The 22,884-nt window shown below is 31.9% G+C and overlaps 1 protein-coding gene across 2 annotated transcripts in view; it reads right to left on the bottom strand.

Moving 5' to 3' along the window:
- LOC6045669 (protein O-mannosyl-transferase TMTC2) overlaps positions 1 to 22,884 on the bottom strand; it is a 503,026-nt gene that overhangs the window by 406,987 nt on the left and 73,155 nt on the right. For both annotated transcript variants that reach the window (XM_038252440.1, XM_038252441.1), the window contains exon 3: positions 13,041 to 13,127. In XM_038252440.1, coding sequence (XP_038108368.1) covers positions 13,041 to 13,127 — 87 coding nt within the window. The remainder of the gene's footprint in view (positions 1 to 13,040; positions 13,128 to 22,884) is intronic.

Genomic DNA, 22,884 nt, shown 5'->3' with positions numbered 1-22,884 from the left:
CCATAAGGGACATTTATGTGAAAATGGACAGTTTATAGAAGTTTAAATCTAATAAATAATTATTTTTCTTTATCTATAAAATGTTATAATAGTCTGCCATTTTTTTCCGAACAAAAGAAAAATCAGTAAGTACAATTATTACAAGATTAGATCACTCGGCTCTCACCGAAATAAAAGAAAATAAACAAAAGTTCAAATATCAATCTAATTGTCTAAATTTGTCGACCAAAGATTCACATAATGCTAGAAATATTTAACAGTTATTGTACTGTAAAAAATTCCCTAATTATCAATAAATTTATGATAAATCTTTTTTTTTAAATTTGCCGTCCTTTTCCGGTTTAAAGAATCTTTTAAAAACCTTAATGATACCTATTTCATTAAAAATACACTAACGAAATTTATATTCATAATAGTTTGAAATCGATTGGAATAAGTGTTTTAAAATAAATTTTAGTTTGAATTTTAATAAGTTTGGCCCCATGATATTTGAAAATTAATGAATGATGTGACAAAAACTTTAAATACAATTTATTTTCGCTTAACTTAATCAACAAGACGTTAAATTTATCTTTTAAATAAAAAACCTTAAATTTTTTATTTGTTCATTTCAAAGTACACAATTTTTGAAATATGTTACTGTCAAAATCGCAGTTAATAAAATCTATTCTTTATGCAATCTTTATTGACGAAATGAAAAACTTGTTTTAAAGCCTTGAAAAAATAACAAAAATAAAATAATGACAACATCAAGATAACATTTCACCGAAATTTTCGCAAGTTAGACGCCCTAGTTTAGTCTCTCCTTTTGACATCGTCTGACAAATCGTAGGGGAGAGTGGGGAGACTTGATCCCCGGGGAGACTTGATCCCAAGCCTGTATCTCGTCAGCATGTGGGTAAAACAATTAGCTTTGTTCTAGAAAGTTGTGCGAAATCGACTAAAACTCATTGTAGAAAACAAAGAAAAAAATTCAAAAATGTTTGGATTGAGTTACACACATTTTTCTAAGAAGTGCTGCAAAAAACTTCCAAGAGATCTTTTTTCTTTGTTTTGATAAGTATAGAAAACATTCAAAAATTATTCATAAAAATATTTTTTATACATGAAGTGTTTGATAAACATGTCAACTCCAAAACCCTTACGCATTTGACGTTAAATTTATCGTCATACTATTTTTACAATCAATTGTTTAAAAAAGTGCGTTTAGGGAGACTTGATCCCTGCATTTTTACAGTCACTGGAATCAGCCTCAAGATTAATTAATTGGGCTGGGATTTCATACATTGTTTCCTTTAGTATAGGAGTACATAACTAACTGCAGTTTGAACCTTTTTTCAAAAGTTTTGTAAACAAAAATTACCAGCATTTGTAAACATGCTAAATTTTGGTCTAAAAAAGAAAATTTTAAGTTTTTAAATATTTTACATGCTAAACTTGTTATATTTTGAACACAAACGTACAGGTTTAATGTGAAATTGCTGTATCTTATAGAAAATTAAAAGTTTGGATGAATAAGAAACTTTTTCTTAAGATTTCTTCAAAATGTTGAAAGGGGATCAAATTACCCCCAACATTTTGAAAATGCCGGTTTAAAATATTTTTTTAAAAAGCTTGGCATTATTCTAAGAGTTTATCTGATGAAATACCCTTATCAGCCAAACATAGTTGAATGTTTAAGCTTTCAATTCATGCAAAAAGATCATAGTTTTGTGAGAAATTGACAGAGTTATGTGCGATTCAAAAAAAGGGGATCAAGTCTCCCCACTCTCCCCTACACAATTTTTTGAAGAAAGTTGATGATTTTTTTTGTTTAACAAAATTTTATTGGAAAACAAATGATTTTACTGTACAGTAAATAAACTTAATACAAAAACTTCTTTTGTTCTAACCGTAATTTTTCATTAAAATTCGAACACTATAACGAACTGTTATTTTTAATTAGATATTAATGTTACTTGAAAATCTAGATTTTTATTTAAAATTTTATTTTTTTTTTGTTTAAAAATTAAAAAAAAAATAATGGAATATACTGCATAAAAATTATAAAAGATGACAATTTAAAACAAATAAATTGTTGAAAAGTTAAGTAAGGGACTATCCATAAACCACGTGGACACTTTTTGGGAATCTCAACCCCCCTTCGTGGACAATTGTCCATACAAAAAAATCTTTTTGTATGGAGCGTGGAAAATTGCTTACCCCCTAAAGTGTCCACGTGGTTTATGGATGATCCCTAAGTAAGTATAGTTATTTTGGAACTCTCCTGAACTCTCGCTTACTTTTCCCCTATGTACAATGAACCTACATAGGACACCCTGTCGTATTGGTTGTTTTGAAAAATTAATCTTGAATTTTTTCATTATTTCCAGCTAAAATGTGATTAAAAGAATTATAAATATTATGTAAAAAGGGTTTCCCATAAATATTTTTTGTCCAAAAGAAACCAAGTGACATTTATAAAAAATCAGGTAAGTTACATAATCCTAAAATAATTTGATTTATAAAAAATATTAAAAAACCAATTTCATTGATTTTTTTAAATTTTTCAAAAATTCTAATTTCCAAAAGTTTTTTCACTTAACATTGGTTTTTAAGAGAGAACTTTAAAATCTTCATTTTTTTCTGATTTTCAATATATTTGAAATCATCCTTCTTGCATCCTCGTAGACCCACCTTCACGTATACATATCGACTCAGAATCATGTTCTGAGCAAATATCTGTGTGGATGTGTGTAGGTGGGTGGACAAAAAAAATGTCACTCGATTATCTCCGGATTTTGATCGTATACACTGAAATAAAAAAAAAGTACAAAATTCCTTTATTCTAGGAATTTTGCCCCCTTTCCTTATTTAGTAATTTGGCTTCCTTCTTCGCAAGAAGTAACCCAATTCCTAAATTTGACAGCATGCTTTGCCAGCCTGAATTGACCAGTGGCGCCAACTTCATTTGATTAATTGAACTTCAGAAAAGTTCAGAAAAAGCTTGAAAGCTCATCAAAGCGACATCTGGCGGTGATGGAATGATTCTGAAGCTGAAAGCGCGTTAGGCGACATCTGGTGCCAATCGGCAGAAATAATTTTGTTGTTGGTAAAAGTTGAGTTTGATTTTGGTAAAAATAAAAGAAAAACCAAAAACTCAAATTTATTCGACATTTTCCGTAATTACACATGAAAAATCGATACATTGTAATTATTAATACTATTCTTTTCACAAAATTCTGCCCGTCATTGATGCTCTTCCGAATTCCGCCATGAGGTTGAATCTTCGAGAAGCGAATGGCCATTTCCGGCCAGCCAGCCCATTCATCCGCTGAGAAGCATTCGTCCGGAACTGTGCCTAAAAGGAGATTGAACATTATTTCTTGTCTAAACTGCCACACGACGTCGAACTTACTTTTTCGTGGAGGAAAACGGTTCCACGGCCATTTCTCCGGCCGACAGCCAGCGGATCAGCTACTGTTGTCATCAGATCCGTCAAAAAACCGCAGAACAGGTGCCCGGACGTTGGCTGAGCAGCTTGGCCATTGTTGGATTTCCGGCGGACGTCGATCTTGCCGGGGATGTCGAAATCCGGCAAAAATCCTTCGAAACTTGGCGTGACTGAAAAGATGAATCGCACTTTAATTATAGAAGGAATTGGCAAACAAATTCAAACTACCTACCATATTTTTGTCAAACAATCCAACGTAGATTCCGTGTGGACAACCGACGGAACAAACCGGTCCCGGAACGTTCCTGCTTGGGTTGTTCTTCGCAGCTCTTGCTCTGCGGCGTCGAAATTGTCATGGCACACTTTGACTTTGACAAGCCGCTTTTGTTCTGCAGAATGGTACAAGCTTTAACCCTCATGAGTCCACGAAATTAAAAAAAATAACCCTTGACGAAACTTGTGTAAATAAAAATATGTTTTCAACCAGGATTGAAATTTGATATTTATATTAGAAAAATCTAAATTTGAAAAGGGTGTCATCCACAAATGACGTAGCATTTCAGGGGAGATGCGGTTACGCTCTATATTGAGAAATTAAAAAAGTGAGTATTTTGATTTTTGTCTGCTTTCACAAAATTCAAAATTTAAAATGCGAAATACAACTAAAAAAGTAAAAAACAAGATCAAAAATAGAAGTATTTCGAAACTCTTTAGAAATTTGAGGAATTGAAAAATAATAAATAAAAAATCTGAAAAAAACAAAAAAATCTAAAAATCTCAAATAAATAAATTCCATAAAAATAATTTTAAAAAATACTTACTTGGTTCTAAAATTCCAAAAATTTTAAAATTCTAAAATTCTAAAATTCTAAAATTCTAAAATTCTAAAATTCTAAAATTCTAAAATTCTAAAATTCTAAAATTCTAAAATTCTAAAATTCTAAAATTCTAAAATTCTAAAATTCTAAAATTCTAAAATTCTAAAATTCTAAAATTCTAAAATTCTAAAATTCTAAAAATCTAAAATTCTAAAATTCTAAAATTCTAAAATTGTAAAATTCAAAAAATTCTAAAATTCTAAAATTCTAAAATTCTAAAATTCTAAAATTCTGAAATTCTAAAATTCCAAAATTCAAAAATTCTAAAATTCTAAAATTCAAAAATTCTGAAATTCTACAATTCAAAAATTCTAAAATTCTAAAATTCTAAAATTCTAAAATTCTAAAATTTCAAAATTCTAAAATTCTAAAATTCTAAAATTCTAAAATTCTAAAATTCTAAAATTCTAAAATTCTAAAATTCTAAAATTCTAAAATTCTAAAATTCTAAAATTCTAAAATTCTAAAATTCTAAAATCTAAAATTCTAAAATTCTAAAATTCTAAAATTCTAAAATTCTAAAATTCTAAAATTCTAAAATTCTAAAATTCTAAAATTCTAAAATTCTAAAATTCTAAACTTCTAAAATTCTAAAATTCTAAAATTCTAAAATTCTAAAATTCTAAAATTCTAAAATTCTAAAATTCTAAAATTCTAAAATTCTAAAATTCTAAAATTCTAAAATTCTAAAATTCTAAAATTCTAAAATTCTAAAATTCTAAAATTCTAAAATTCTAAAATTCTAAAATTCTAAAATTCTAAAATTCTAAAATTCTAAAATTCTAAAATTCTAAAATTCTAAAATTCTAAAATTCTAAAATTCTAAAATTCTAAAATTCTAAAATTCTAAAATTCTAAAATTCTAAAATTCTAAAATTCTAAAATTCTAAAATTTAAAATTCTAAAATTCTAAAATTCTAAAATTCTAAAATTCTAAAATTCTAAAATTCTAAAATTCTAAAATTCTAAAATTCTAAAATTCTAAAATTCTAAAATTCTAAAATTCTAAAATTCTAAAATTCTAAAATTCTAAAATTCTAAAATTCTAAAATTCTAAAATTCTAAAATTCTAAAATTCTAAAATTCTAAAATTCTAAAATTCTAAAATTCTAAAATTCTAAAATTCTAAAATTCTAAAATTCTAAAATTCTAAAATTCTAAAATTCTAAAATTCTAAAATTCTAAAATTCTAAAATTCTAAAATTCTAAAATTCTAAAATTCTAAAATTCTAAAATTCTAAAATTCTAAAATTCTAAAATTCTAAAATTCTAAAATTCTAAAATTCTAAAATTCTAAAATTCTAAAATTCTAATATTCTAAAATTCTAAAATTCTAAAATTCTAAAATTCTAAAATTCTAAAATTCTAAAATTCTAAAATTCTAAAATTCTAAAATTCTAAAATTCTAAAATTCTAAAATTCTAAAATTCTAAAATTCTAAAATTCTAAAATTCTTAATTCTAAAATTCTCAAATTTTCAAATTCTCTAATTCTAAAGATTAAGATATTCAAATCATGCAAAGAATTTAAAGTATTTCAACAAAAAAAAAGAAATTAAAGTTTTAAAGTATTTAAAGTATTTAAAGTATTTAAAGTATTTAATGTATTTAAAGTATTTAAAGTATTTAAAGTATTTAAAGTATTTAAAGTATTTAAAGTATTTAAAGTATTTATAGTTTTTAAAGTATTTAAAGTATTTAAAGTTTTTGAAGTATTTAAAGTATTTAAAGTATTTAAAGTATTTATAGTATTTATTGTATTTAAAGTATTTAAAGTATTTAAAGTATTTAAAGTATTTAAAGTATTTTAAGTATTTAAAGTATTTAAAGTATTTGAACTTTTTAAAGTATTTAAAGTATAAAAAAATATTTAAAGCATTAAATACTTAAAATTCTTAAAATTCTTTAAATGCTTTTAATACTTTAAATACTTTAAATACTTTAAATACTTTAAATATTTAAAAAACTTTAAATACTTTAAATACTTTAAATATATTAAATACTTGAAATACTTTAAATACTTTAAATACTTTAAATACTTTAAATACTTTAAATACTTTAAATACTTTAAATACTTTAAATACTTTAAATACTTTAAATACTTTAAATACTTTGAATACTTTAAATACTTTAAATACTTTAAATACTTTAAATACTTTAAATACTTTAAATACTTTAAATACTTTAAATACTTTAAATACTTTAAATACTTTAAATACTTTAAATACATTAAATACTTTAAATACTTTGAATACTTTAAATACTTAAAAAAAATTAAATACTTTAAATACATTAAATACTTTAAATACTTTGAATACTTTAAATACTTAAAAAAAATTAAATACTTTAAATACTTTAAATACTTTGAATACTTTCAATACTTAAAAAATACTTTAAATACTTTAAATACTTTAAATACTTTAAATACTTTAAATTCTTTAAATACTTTAAATACTTTAAATACTTTAAATACTTTGAATACTTTAAATACCTTACATACTTTTAATACTTTAAATACATTTTATACTTTTTATACTTTTTATACTTTTAATACTTTGATATATAGTTTTTTTAGTTGAACGAATTATTAAATTTCTATTATCTGAAAATATGTTTAAATGAAAAAGTATTATTCTGGCATTTATGTGGATCGATCATCAGAATCCTGTTGAAACAAGTCGAGTTTGAGCAGCTTCTCTCGAGAACAAAAGAAAGAGGAAAGTTCAGACTGTTAAGCTCTGAAGAATAATTCCGAGTTTCAATATCAGATGGCGCAGTTGCGCAAGAGAAGCTTTGCTGTCAGTTTAAGCTCATTTTTCCAAAGAAGTATCAGAATTCCTAAATTGGGCCAGCAAATTTAGGAATTGGGTGACTTCTCTGGCAGAAGTTGGCAAATTCCTAAATTTTAGGAATTGGATTCCTTCTTTTTTTTTTCAGTGTAGGTCTCATTCGATCCGTCTTGGGGTCCCTTAGGTCTCTATTTAAAATCAGCAAGTTAAGTTAAGTACTTCAAAAGTTATGCTAAAAAAAACGATTTTGGCGTATGTTCGGAAGATTGTAAAAAGGGTGGTTTTTGCAGGAAAACCTATCATGTTATACATTTTCAGAAAGGTATTAAAAAGACCTTTCCAATGAGCCCAAAACATTGCAAATCTGACAACCCTATCAAAAGTTATCAGCACTTGAGTGTTATTTATACACTTTTTGGAGGCCGGATCTCAGATATTTCAATAAAATTGATTTCTTGGTCCATCATGCGACCCATCGTTAGTTAGATAATCGAAAGACCATTCAAATGAGCCTAAAACATCGAAGATCTGACAACTTTATCGAAAGTTATTAGCACTTAAGTGTTATTTATGCACTTTTTGGAGGCCGGATCTCAGATATTTCAATGAAAACGATGTCCGGGTCCCTTATGTAACCCATCGTTAGTTAAATAATTAAAATACCTTTCAAATGATTTTAAAACATTGAAGATCTGACAACCCTATCAAAAGTTATCAGCACTTAAGTGTTATTTATACACTTTTTTGAGGCCGGATCTCAAATATTTCAATAAAATTGATTTCCTGGTCCATCATGCGACCCATCGTTAGTTAGAAAATCGAAAGACCATTCAAATGAGACTTAAAAAGATCGAAGATCTGACAACTTTATCGAAAGTTATTAGCACTTAAGTGTTTTTTATACACTTTTTGAAGGCCGGATTTCAAATATTGTGATAGAAATATTGTCTGAATCTTCCATGCGAACTATCGTTGAATAAGTTTTTTATCAGACCTTGCGATGAACCAGAAATATTGAAGGTCTGCGGACCCTATCAAAAGAAATGAGTAATAAAGTTGGTTTGTCAAACATGTAAAAGGGGAATGTTGCTATTTTTACTGAATGAATTGAATAAAGGAAGGCACCAACCACCTAAAGGTGGATTAAGTAACTTTTTATAGAAAAAAAAATCAGATTTTAAGAATAGTTGATAAGGCTGACGTAAATTTTGGACAATTTGAGGAAAAATTACATTTTATGTTCAATGATATTTTGCATTCGGCAGCCAAAACTAAAATATATTTCAGTGAAAGTCTAGTTTCAGAAGATGCGTTGAAACATCTTCTATCACTTGGAACAAAAACAAAATCCATCAACTCTACATTTTCATTGTAACTTTTAAGGCGCAAACAACTGACAATTTCTTTGTCCATAATCACTCTAAAGTCCACTTTTGCCATTTCTCATAACCACATCTTACACCCAGTTCAAACTCCTTTTTTCTCACCCTCTTACCCTTTAAAACAGCAGCAGTAACAATGACGGCTGCACAATACACAGAGCTGCCGCATTCAACCCTTCAAACTGACAGTAGTAGGGAGGGGGGCTGGTGTCATTGGTTCAGAGTGACTAACGAGACGTGAAACGTGACAGTTTGATACAGCGAGGTTCGGCTCCACGTTCGAAGTTTGTTTTTCCTTTGGTTGGGGGGAAAACTTTTCCACGCAGCATCCTCCTCCCTCTCCTTCTTCTCTAAATTTCAAATATGAACAAAACTTTTTCTTCTCTTTCTCGTCCTCGCTTTGTCTGCACGTTTTCCGTGTGCAATTTTCCGTGGGTGTCATTTCATTTGTATCTTTTTTCTCTCTTGCCGTGACGATATTTGTGTCGACTATTTTTCTTTTTTTTTTGTTTTCCCTCCTTGGCTTAGCTTTTCATGATCACGAAAGCGTGGCGGCGCAAAACTGACACGATAATGCTTACTTTCATTTCCACGTTCAATTCTCGCTCCAACTTAACACCCAGCAGGGGGTGGCATTTACCACCCCCAAGTCGTGTTGTTCGACAGCCAAAGCTCGATACAGAATTTAATTAAATTTTTCACCAAACACACGCACACACACACACAGTCACTTTCGGACTCTGACTTTGAGGTGAGCCGGAACAGTGCTCAATTTAAATTTTGACTTCTTCATTGGGTGATTTTTAGGAACTTTTTCCTCAGCAGCAGCTCGGTGGGGAGTCCGCACCCAAAAGGTGGTGTTGTGTTGTTGTTGTTGCTGCCGATGTACCTTAATGGTGATTATTGTGGGGCTTTTGAGCGAGCGGAACATGTCGACTGATGGTGGGGGGAATTTTGCTGGCTGAGTATTATTCGAGGGAATAATGAAGTGAGTGATAATGACCTTGGAAGGTGGGGTGGCAGAAAGTGAAAATCGTGCTGCAGGGAAAAAGTCATTATTGGAAGGTGTTTCGATCAGTATTGTTGTGATTTTTTGACCGAAGAAGAAAAGTGAAGGGACTGAGTTTCATAAATCATTCAAGTTTAGGAAATTCTCAGAAATGAGGTTAAATTTTGTCAAACCAACATTCTTGAACGTCTAAATTTCAAGTTTTTGAAGTCGGAATCAGTATTATTGATTATTGAAAAAGTAATTTGTGCAAATTTTTAAGCACTTTAATCGAAAAGGAAATAAAATGTGAACTGTCCAATTTTATCTTTTTATTTTTAATTGTTTTCTGTTCGTTACCTATACAATTATGCTATTGTCAGAAATTGACTAAATATCAATTAAATAATCAGTTTTTTTTTGTTTTTTTTTTGGCTTTGTTGATGCTAAATATTTAAAAAAATATTATCATTTGATCGAAGATGAAAGTGAATGTATGGGGAGGTAAAGGATGAGATGGAGGTATGAGAAGGGTGTTGAATTTTACTAAATATTTGAAAAATTAATCAAAATCTTTTTAATGTTACTCAGGTTCACGGTTAAGGTCCAGAACGAATAAACATTCTTTAAATAATTTTAATTGAAAGAGAGTGGGCTTATCAAGACTACAATACAACACAAAAGATATGTTTGAATTTTTATTTTCATAGTCATCTTTATCATCTTAATGTTTAAAATATTTGAAAAATAAATATGATAAAAAGTGACAACGCAAAGGAACATAATAAGTAGAATAAAACGAACACAATAAACAACCTCGTTAACATTCTTCAAAAGAAAATCAATAAAGTGATTCAAACGTACTGGAGTAAATTCTCAAAACTGAACTGAAAAAAAGAATACCAAAATTGAAATGTTTCTTCTATTTTTTCGCAAAATTTTGTTTGAAAAAAAAACAAGCAATGAAAACACAACAGTGAAATTATTTCGTTAAAATTCTGTGATGAATATTAAGAATGGCCATTATTTTTTTAATCAAACACAATTTTGACATTTTTTATGCGAACTTATATCCAAATAGTTGATAAAACAAGATGAGGTGTCCCGGTTTTAAATCGTCCGGGAATTCGAAGCATGACGTTATGTGAATTGTTTAAAAACTTTAAATGATGCGAAATTAAATGAAAAATTGTAGAGCAATTTTGATAATTGTTTATTTGTTTTGGAAATCTATAGTTAAATATTTGTTCCTGATGAATAAGGACAAAACAAAGTCTTAAATATTTTAGTAAAAAAAACATGTTTATTCGACAATAAATTGGAAACAATAACGCCAATAAAATAAAGTTAAAAATTAGGATTTCAATGAAAGTAAAAAAAAAGATTTGCTTCATAACAAAAAAAAATATGAACAGAGTTTAAAATTTAAAGCTATGAAACTTTGTAACGTCATGATGCGAAATCTGGAAACTTAGTAGCATATCATTCTTGTTAAAGCTGACAAAAAATCATGTAATAAGTTGGAAATGAAGAAATATCATCAGCATGTAGCAAACACAGTCAATTTTAAGGTAATGCATGCAAAATATGTTTTTTCTAACCATTTTTCATCAGAATTTTCAAATTAAAATGACTTGTTTTGCTTCGAATCCAGACACTGAAAAAAGCTAATTCGGAATCCGGTCACTTGTTTATGCTTATGAATCGCACAAATTTGGATTGAAATGTTAGTGCGTCGCATTCTTTAGGTCTCAAATAAGCTGTTTTCATCAAAACAATCAATATTTTATATGAAAATTTGCTAGAATTTAATGAAATCAAAGCCAAACATTTTTGCTTTGCTTTCCTGGTACTGCGGACGCATTTGAAATATTTCAGTGAAATGTTTCATTTTTTTGAAAAACTTATATTTTATTTTATTATTTTGGCATTGACAGCAGCGTCCAAACAAATCATTTATGAAAAATGATGTTGGAATGGATAAAAAAACATAGTTTTGATTTTTTTTTATGCGAACTAATATTCAAATAATTGATACAACAAGATGAGGTGTCCGGGTTTCGAAGCGTCCGGGAACTCGAAACATGACGTTATGTGAATTGTTAAAAACCATTAAATGAAGCGAAATTCAATGAAAAATTGTAGAGCAATTTTGATTTTTGTTTATTATTTTTGGAAATTTTGTAGTTAAATATTTGTTCAACACGTTTTTTAGCCTCTGCAATGAGCCTCCGCAAAAAAAATGTTTTTTAATTTAAAATGTTTAATGTAAATAGAAGTCGAAGCAATTAAAAACTTTATTGATAAATAATTACTAGCATATTTAAGCTTGTTTAAAAATAAATAAATTTTTGTGAAATTTCAAAATTGATCAAGATAAAACCCTTGTTCTAGACAATTTTTGCAAAGTCCCTTAGGGAGGTATATCAAATAATTAAAAAAAATCAACTGTCAAAATTTAAACATTAAAAAATTTTTGCTTGAGGACCCCATTTCATGGCCAAGATAATAACCCCAACGAAATTGGACAAAATTATTCCAAAGATCTTAACATATTCGACAAAAGAAAAAAAAACAGATTGTGTTATGGACACTTCAAAACTTTTCCATTTGTGCGATTTATGGTAATTTTATTTCTAAGTCAGAATACCAAACGAATAACAAATCTTGTTATTAGGAGAGTTTTTGAAATGTATAACATTTCCTCTTATTAGCGTGTTATTAAACATTTTCAATATAATACCATTTCAATACCTAATCTTGTTATTTTAGCAGAAATCTTTATTTATTTTTTTTTCTTGAAGTTGAAGTTCAGGATAAAATAAAAACACTTTTTGTTATTTTTATAGGATTTTTTTATTGAAATATTATTAATTTTGTTATTACCGTCTGCCCGGGATTGTTCAAAAAATCTCAGTAAATCGAAAACTGCTCCAATTGATTCGTTTTAACCTTCATTTGAAAGAGTTCTTTCGATTGATGTAATAATTGACTGCATAATAATTTTAATTATTACCTTGGAACCTTAAACACTGGAATCTGGATTCTCTCTCTTGAAATGCTTATATTTCAAACAAAAAAATGATTTCTTAGATAGAAATCAATATTACTTTCCTTTAGATTATGAATTACGAATATGAATATGATAATAATATGATAATATGAATGACTTTGAAAACTTAGTTTCACTTGTTTGCAAAAAAATCTGATTGAAATTTATAATCTTGTTTTAATATTTGAACTAAAACAAAATAATACCATCTTGAGCAAAGTTGTAAGCTAATTCTAGAAATGATGACTTCATTTTCTACGAATGATTAATTGTTTTTTTCAAGTAAGTGCACACCTTAATTCACATAGTTTCAGTATTTTGTACATAATATGTGGGATCATTAATTAAAATGCTTTACCACACTTTTCACAAATAATAAATTAGTTAATTTAAATTTTAAGATCAATATCCAGAATCACCTTCCATGATAAAACACTGATAAGATAACAAGACCATTTCATATTGTTACGTCCTAATGTTTCATATCCAAAAGTGAGGGAAAACCACACAAAACCTTACCTGTCATCGTACACGAATCCAGCGCCGAGCGTGTTGACGTACAGGCCAAATGCTAACGTGCAGCAACCGATGCTTACGTAATCCATGCTGAAAATAGAGAGAAAAGGAAAAAATGAGGATGGTTATTTAAATATTTGGCTTCCAGGCTATCAGTATTCCGAGCGAGCCGCAAAAAGTGTACTGAACCAGAATCCAGAATCAGCGAAACAAATGGGAAAAGTTCAAGTAACACTCATTACGAAATGGAAACTTTTTTTTTCTCCATCATGCAGCAGAATTCATCAAACTTCGATTCGCCATGTTTTACTATCGTTCCAATCAGTGCCTCCCGCCAAAAGTTCATTCCACTTTCAGCACTCGAACAAAACATCCTCTCCGATCCGATCTATTTCCACCTTCCACCACCAATACAACTTTCCATCCCACCAACCAGTGTTGCCATCAACCGTGCCATCATCGTCGAGGGGCTCTGGCCCAAATTACCAGTAATTAAATTCTATTCGAGATTCGATTTATGCAAGTTCGCCAACACTTTGACCCACACTCGTTTAACACATGGGCAACCCCTCACCCTCTTGCTGTCTCTTTTTGCTCCGTCACTTTTCCACAATGGGAGATCGAGTTTTTCCGACCCCCTCACATGTGGGAGCCAGAGTGGGGAGGGTCAGTCATTAGTTTCAGATAAATCGATAAACACCAAATTTTGCCCCGGACTTGGACAGCAGACTTTGCGACCGTCCAAAGCTTCCTCTGGCGCATAGTTTTGAAATGTGGGTGGGGAAAACTAGTGTGGTGAACTGGGGCTCGTTTTAGCCTCGATGGAGGAGTAAATTTTGGTTCCGACAGTTTTGACCGGGGGGTGGGATTGGTTATTGATATGAAGGTTCCTGTGTGGTAGTGGATGAGAGGTGTTTTATCCGGAAAGATTGGAATATATCGGAAAATTCATTCGAATACCGATAAGCGATTTGGGAATTTGTGATGGTTAGAATTTCAATTTAGTTAGAAATAGTAAATGCTTTATGAAGTTCGAGTTTGAATTGAACTCGATCAAAAAAGGAAGAAGTCTATAAATCCACCTCTAAGTGGCTTCAAACCGCCCAATCAAGAACCGCTGAATGATCGACTGCCGGTGAAGCCGCACTGCGGTCAAATTCAACGGAGTAATCAAATGCTCACTTCCAACCCCGACCAGAAGTACTTGGTGGGTAGCTGGATACGAATCACCTCCTCACCTTTGACCAACAGTTACACGTGAGCAAGAGAACTTTCCCTTTGATCCTGCTACCGCCGGAGTTATCGAGCATGTCCGGCAAAAAAAAGGATTTATCTACCAATTGCCCCGTCGTAAAGTGGAACCTTCGGACTCTGGGAAATAAATTCATCATCCAGTGCGCGGTGGGGAAAAAGTTTACCATTCGGATGCGGATGACCGAGTGGCAGGTTTGAGCTGAAACATTATGGAGTTGGGACTTGACGTTGGAACTGCTGAAATCGTATGACTCGATGTGCGAATTGTAAAAGCTAGGCTTCCACTGCAATATGACAGGGATTGGGGGACCCTTTCTTTGATTTTGAATGATTTGAATAAGAGACATGATTCGATGTTCGTAGAATACCTTAGTATAGTGTCCCTTTTGTTAATTTGAAGCTATTTCTTGAAATTAGCACATTTTTCCAGTTGAATGGTAAATGCATATAACTTTTGTTTCTTAGTTATGATTTCTCATTTTGATAACCATTATAAAAAATATAGAATATTTCATGATTTTGAACGTTTTGAACAAATATTTGTTTGCAATTATCTATTTGATTCAGTTATCGGTCATTTCTATGGATTCTGATTTACTTTCTGAAAAAATAAATTCGTGGAAATTTTTTTTTGTTGTTTTATATACAGTGATTCCACGTCAAACCAAAAAAATCCAGATCAAAAGATTTCCGATTCGGCTAGAATTTTAGCCTGAACTTCAGTTTTTAATGTAAAATCTAAAATTCATTTTCAGATAAGACCTTTTGTAAATTTTATCTAGAAATCAAATTTTCAATCGAAAACTACGTCAAAGATGTTTGGACCGTTTTCAAGATTTAAGCATTTATAGTTTAATTTTAATTGAAAAATTCTCTTTATGTTTTTTTTAAATAGTGTTGATGATTATTGAATTACTGAAAATTTTTTTTATCTGTTAAGAAAATTTTCAAAAAAATTGCCTTAGAGACATTCGAAACTCTAATCTGCTGAAACACAGCGAATAAAATAAAAAGAAACAAAAAAAAATATGTATTTTCAGTGTGCAGGAAGACTCTTTCGAAGTCGGACGTGTTTCGGGACAGTGATTACTAGCAGAGTGTTGTTTTTGAGCATTGTGCTCGGAACAATGGATCTGAAGAAGCAGGCAACATTTTTTTTTTTATTTATTTAAATTTCTTTTCCATGTACATTCATTCAGTTAAAATATTATTGAGTGTCCAATCACAAACGATGACTTTTCACCTCAATTTTAAATACTAGCAACTTTCATTTATTCATGAAATATTGTAGCTTTCGCTATTCAGTGATTTCAAATGTAGGAGGTCCTACATGTACAAAAGGGAAAAGGGATACCTTAAAACTAACTTATAAACTATATAAAGAGCGGATCAATGCAGCTGAAGACTGCAATGATTTTTGTCGAAATGCATCAATTATCTTATTGGACATAACATCCAAAGTGTCAACTTCGGCTAATTGATGAAGTTCACTGGTGCTGAACCAGGGAGGAAGTTTCAGAATCATTTTCAGAATTTTGTTCTGAATCCTCTGAAGTTTTTTCTTCCTGGTTAAGCAACAGCTTGTCCAGATCGGCACAGCATAAAGCATGGCAGGTCTGAAAATTTGTTTATAAATTAACAGTTTATTCTTGAGACAAAGTCTAGAATTCCTGTTTATAAGTGGATACAAACATTTAATATATTTGTTACATTTAACCTGGATACTTTCAATGTGATCCTTGTAAGTAAGGTTTTTGTCAAAAGCAAGTCCAAGATATTTCACTTGATCCTCCCACTTTAAATTTACCTCATTCATCTTTATAATGTGATGACTTTTGGTTTAAGAAAATCAGCCCTTGGTTTGTGAGGGAAAATAATAAGTTGAGTTTTTGCAGCATTTGGAGTAATTTTCCATTCTTTCAAATAAGAATTGAAAATATCCAAGCTTTTGTAATCTTCTTGTGATGACACGAAGGCTTCTACCTTTGGCGGAGATGCTTGTGTCATCAGCAAAAGTGATTTCTGACATCCTGGGGCAAATCAGGCAAGTCAGAAGTAAAAATATTGTATAAAATTGGACCCAAAATGCTTCCTTGAGGGACGCCAGCACGTACAGGTAGTTGATCAGATTTGCTATTCTGATAACATACCTGCAGAGTACGATCCGTCAAATAATTTTGAATAATTTTCACGATATAAATCGGAAAATTAAACCTTTTCAATTTCGCAATCAAACCTTTATGCCAAACACTGTCAAATGCTTTTTCTATGTCTAGAAGAGCAGCGCCAGTAGAATAGCCCTCAGATTTGTTGCTTCGAATTAAATTTGAAACTCTCAACAACTGATGAGTAGTTGAATGCCCAAGGCGAAATCCAAACTGCTCATCAGCGAAAATTGAATTTTCATTAATGTGCGTCATCATTCTATTAAGAATTATTCTTTCGAATAATTTACTAATAGATGAAAGCAAACTAATGGGCCGATAGCTTGAGGCTTCAGCAGGATTTTTATCCGGTTTCAAAATCGGAATTACTTTGGCATTTTTCCAACTACTGGGAAAATATGCCAAATCAAAACATTTGTTGAAAATTTTGACCAAGCAACTTAAAGTTGCTTCTGGTAATTTTTAATTAAAATGTAAAAAATGCCATCCTCACCAGGGGCTTTCATATTTTTAAATTTTTTGATAATAGATTTTATTTCATTCAGATCCGTATTAAAAACTTCATCTGATGAAAATTCTTGTTCAACAATATTCTGAAATTCTATTGAAATTTGATTTTCAATAGGACTCAAAACATTCAAGTTGAAATTATGAGCACTCTCAAACTGCTGAGCAAGTTTTTGAGCTTTTTCCCCATTAGTTAATAGAATATTATCACCATCTTTTAAAGAAGGGATGGGTTTTGAGGTTTCTTAAGAACCTTTGAAAGTTTCCAAAAGGTTTGGAATAAGGTTTAATTTGTTCGACATCTCTTGCGAACTTTTCATTTCGCAGGAGAGTGAATCTGTGGTCAATAACCTTTTGCAAATCTTTTGAATTCGCTTCAGTGCAGGATCACGAGAACGTTGATACTGTCTTCGGCGAACATTTTTCAGACGAATCAGAAGCTGAAGATCGTCATCAATAATGGGAGAATCAAATTTGACTTGGACTTTAGGAATAGCAATATTCCTAGCATCCAAAATTGCATTAGTTAAAGATTCCAAGGCTGAATCAATATCAGCTTTGGTTTCTAAAACAAAATCATGATTTAAATTATTCTCAATATGATGCTGATACCTGTCCCAATTAGCTTTGTGGTAATTAAACACAGAACTATTGGGTCTGGTAACTGCTTCATGAGAAAGTGAAAAAGTTACTGGAAGGTGATCAGAATCAAAATCAGCATGAGTCACTAAAGGACCACAATACTGACTTTGATTTGTCAAAACCAAATCAATTGTTGATGGATTTCTAACAGAAGAAAAGCAAGTTGGCCCATTCGGGTATAAAACCGAATAAAGACCAGAAGTGCAATCTCTGAACAGAATTTTACCATTGGAATTTACTTTTGAATTATTCCAAGATTGGTGTTTGGCATTAAAATCACCGATGATCAAAAATCGAGATCTATGCCGAGTAAGTTTATTCAAATCCCCTTTGAAATAATTTTTATTTTCCCCAGTGCATTGGAAAGGCAAATATGCAGCTGCAATCATAATTTTCCCAAAAGAAGTTTCAAGTTCAATGCCCAAACTTTCAATAACTTTTAACTTAAAGTCACGTAACGTGCTATAAGTCATACTACGGTGGATAACTATTGCAACTCCACCGCCATTTCGATTCATTCGGTTATTAGTTATAACTTTATAATCTGGATCACTTTTCAAATAAGTGCCAGTTTTTAAAAATGTTTCGGTTATAACAGCAACATGCACGTTATGAACTCGTAAAAGTTGAAAAATTCATTTTCTTTCGCTTTTAAAGAGCGAGCATTAAAATTCATAATATTGATGGAATTACTTAGATCCATGATTAAACTTCAGGGTAAGAACAACATCATTCGCAAATTTTAATCCAATCTGGATAGCTTCCATCATGGATGTAGCATTACTCATTGTTTGAATCAAACCAAACAGTGAGTTTTGCAAAAAGTCATTTTTCAAACGTAACATCGCCGAGATCAGAAGATCCCAAAGCGTTGCCAGCAGAAAAATTTTCAAATGAGATTTGAGGTACCTGCCCAATTTCAGAAAGATTGGTAGAGGATTTAAAATTCGTGGATGAACCCGAAACGACGTTAGCATAAGAAATGCCATTGTTGTTACCTAACTTTTCCACGGTAGGGGTATTTCTAGAATTGTTCGAGTGAGACAGCACGAACGTTTGATTTAAAGATGCAGGTACAACCTGACTTTGAGAAAATTTCGGTTTGGATTTCGGCTGATGCTTAGCACGAGAATCCAAAACCTTTTTCTGATGGGGCAATCCCAGAAATTTGATTTGTGATTTCCACCACAATTTGCACATTTAAATTGGGTGACTTCTTTCACGGGACAATTGTCCTTGTCGTGAGAAGAATCCCCGCAAACCATGCATTTTGGAACCATGGCGCAATGATCAGTACCGTGACCGAATGCCTGGCAACGCCGGCACTGGGTCAGATTCTGGCCATTACCGCCATGTTTCTTAAAATGCTCCCACTTTACCCGTACATGGAACAAAAACTGAACTTTGTCCAAAAGTTTCAAATTGTTGATTTCATTTCTGTTGAAATGAATCAGATAAAATTGTGAAGTCAAACCAAAGCGAGAAATATTCCCGTTTGATTTTTTCTTCATTGGTATTACTTGGGATGGGGCAAAGCCAAGCAACACCTTAAGTTCGTTTTTGATCTCATCCACCGACAAGTCGTTGGAGAGACCTTTCAAGACCGCCTTGAATGGCTGAGCATTCTTGGTCTCATACGTGTAGAAATTGTGTTTGTGGTTTTTCAAATAACCAACAAAAGTTTGGTGATCTTGTAAAGATTCCGTCAACAAGCGACATTCTCCTCTTCGACCAAGCTGGAACGAAACTTTCAAATTGCAAGTTTCCTTGCAATTCTTCAGTTGCGTTCGAAAGCTGGCCAAATCGGAGACGGAAGTCACTACAATTGGCGGAGCCTTTACTCGTTTCTCGACGGCAGAAGGCTCAGTACGAGGAGAAGGTTCCTTGTCATCAGTTTCGGATAAAACACCGAAACTGTTTGTCAATGGAATTGGAGGATTGACCTCACTTTCAGAATCAGAATCAGACCTCAGAAGAGGCTGTTTTCTTTTTCTGTTTCCGTTAGCCGGTTTAGCGTTCAAACGCTTCACCGACGTAACGACCAAATCTTCAGAAGATTTGCGTTTACCTTTGTTTTGACGCATTTTGCAAGCAAAGTTCTCTTAAAAGATGGCTTCGTTTGTAAAATACAACAAAATTTCAGGTGGGGTTAGTCTTGAAAAGACTGTTTAGAATTTTGGAAAATAACTCAGGTAGTCTTTAAAAAGACTGTGAATTTTGTTTTGAAATAACTCTGAGCTTAGGTAGTGAAAAATACCGCAGCTCTAGTGTCCGTTCACCACGAAGGTTCGCAAGACACTGAGGCAACAATAAAAATTCACTTTGGAGCTCAAGGTCGGAATCCAACCAATGACGACATCTTTACGTTTTTCAAGAAGCAGAAATGGAGCGCAGCAGAACTAAGCGCGATGTACCGCGAAGATTTTGGAGTCTTCGTCCGGTTCCAATCCGAAGTTTTGATGCGAAAAGCTTTGAAGAAGCTGGGACCTCAGGAAACCTTTGTTTATGCTGACGGAACAACGGCAAGTGTTAACATCTTTGAGGCATCTGGCGCCATCAAATATGTCCGGATTTTTGGACTTCCCCCGGAGGTCGAGGACACGCAAATTACGGAAGTGATGAAGAAGTACGGAACTGTTCAATGTCATGTTAGGGAACGCTACGGTGAGGAGACGGGATTTCCAATATGGAACGGAATAAGAGGATTGTTCATGGAGGTTAGGGCGGCAATCCCAGCTCGGTTGCAGATTCTTCACGTGGATGCTCGCATATATTATGACGGATTGCAAAATAAATGTTTTGGTTGCGGTAAAACGGGTCATTTGAAGGTAACTTGTCCGTACAAAGCCAAAGTAAAGGAAAAGAAGGAGAAAACTTCTGGAAATGACACCTTTGCGAAGGTGTTAATTCACGGGAAGACAAGTTGCTAAGAAATTACGCCGGGATTAAGAGAAGAAGAAAAACAAACAACTTTTGGAAAAGAAAAGAACGTAGTAACAAGCTCATACAATGAACAACGCATACAAATGGAAGATCACCAGAAATTCATGGAAATATTTGACCCTGAAAAAATGATAATCCCACCGTTCAGAGGAAAGAAGAAGGAAAATCAAAGAAGATCCCGTTCTAGATCAGCTAGGAGACCAGGAAATAATGATCAATAGGAACAGCTGAACGTGTAAAATCATTGTATATATGAACAGACTTAATGTAAATAAAACCTATCATAAAAAAAAAGAAAAAAAAAAAAGTCTCATCCATACATTCCCACATTTTCGAATGCCAATATCTCAGTAACTTATTATCCAATTTTCAATGATATTTTTTTAATTTGATGGTTTAACCGAATTTTTTTTAAGATTTTGATATCGAGATTCACATTTCAAAAAGTCCAAAATGAAATATCACGCCAAACATATTTTTCACAAATACCAAAATTTTCAAAATATTTTGTTTGAAAAGATCTTAAAATTTTACAAATGTTTCAATTTTAGCATTGAAAATAGGACCATTAGTTGCTGAGTTATTGTTTCTAGAAAATGTGGGAATGTGGCTATATCTTGAAAACGTTCCAATTTATCAAAAAAGTACTTTTCGAATGCAAATTTAATTGTTTTTCGAAAACTTAAAAATGTTTGCCCTTAATTTATATGTTTCCAAAATACACTTTTTTTATTATCAATTGGCAGCTAAATTTGTCTCCATACTTCTCTTTGATTCAAAACTTGTGGTTTTTTGTCCCCTAAAAGATATAAAAAAATAAAAAATACGGATTTTAGGATATTAAATTTTTGTGAAAAAGTTTATTTAAAACCAGTTACCAGTTTTTAATCAAAATAGTTTTCATAAATACCTACAACTTTGCCGAAGACACCCTATCCATGACAAAGTTCCTTCAAATTTCGAGATTTTCTAATATTTACGTACCATTTGGTATGAACAGCTGCCAAAATTGTATAGAGCCTTGTATGGGAGAACCAATTACACAAAATAGCTTCTTTGTACATAGGAAAGGACCCCATAAAGTCTGAACCAATTCAAAAAAATATGAATAAAATCCATTTCCGGATTTTGAGGAGAATTGCTCATTTAACACTTGATATTTTGGCACAATGCGTTCAACACTGATGTTTTATATGTGTTTTTTATTTTGCATTTACAGTAAGTATTTATCAGTAATTTATTGTTTCAGATATATATCTGCTATGCATTTTTAAACGAAGCAATTAATTAAATCAATAACAGGCATTAAAAATATCTCCATTTTGTAAAGTTATTCAGGAACCCTTTAAATCTGCGTAATACATTTATAAAACAAACTAAAATAAACATACAAAGACTCGCAACCCTAAACTATCCCCACGAAACCGATAACCCAACCCATTCAGTTCAAGTTTATAAAAAGCTCGCCCTTTCCCTAACTTTTTCCGATTGCTCTCCCTGGTGACATTACATCTATTTGCGAACGTGTGTGTGTTTGAACGCGTTCGTTCGTGCAAGTTCGCGGCTGGATAACTCCGTCGACTTCTTTTGTATATTGACCGAACGTGGTTGCAACTTTTTTCACCTACAACGGAGCAATGGCAAAAACTTTTGCCCTCCCCTCTCATAGTTTCCCTCTCCCACGCGATGGGAACTTCTTCCTTATCCGGTGTCCTTCGACTCATTTCTCCGCTTGCTTTTGGTAAGCCAACAGATGAAACTAATACTTTCTATTTTCTTCACCACCACCACGGAGTTCTTACTTTGGCGAGTTTACAAAAGAATGCTTTTCCTCGATTTTCCCAAAACTTGAACACGGACCCCCATTTATCACTGCCTCTGCTCTCCATTTGGGTCCAAATTGGAAAAAAACGAAAAACGAAACTATTAGCACTACGCCCCCCGGGGCATGGCCTTCCTCTAACGTGGGATTTCTGCTCCAGCGCCTCTGACGAGACAGGAGAAACCGGGACCGACGTTTTACTTCACCATCCGATAGAAGCTCAGTGGATAAGGCGGGAATCGAACCCGCGTCTCATAGCATCATCGGGATCGGCAGCCGAAGCCGCTACCCCTGCGCCACGAGACCCACCAAATTGGGTACCCCCTCAATTTCTTCATCCCACCCACCGAGAAAACTTGAAAACTTGGTCACCTACCGTGAAAATTTAGTACGATTTTGTCGTCTCGGACTCGTAAGTGAACGTGAAAGTAGGTAAATTTTTCCGGCGGAGCGCAAAAGTTTGTCCTCACACGGAGAAAAAAAAGTTCCCAAAATCATGAACAAGCGTTCATGA

This window comes from Culex quinquefasciatus, chromosome 2 (assembly GCF_015732765.1).
Source record: "Culex quinquefasciatus strain JHB chromosome 2, VPISU_Cqui_1.0_pri_paternal, whole genome shotgun sequence".
In the NCBI taxonomy this organism is placed as follows: domain Eukaryota; kingdom Metazoa; phylum Arthropoda; class Insecta; order Diptera; family Culicidae; genus Culex; species Culex quinquefasciatus.
This window is presented reverse-complemented; position numbering and strand designations above follow the sequence as displayed.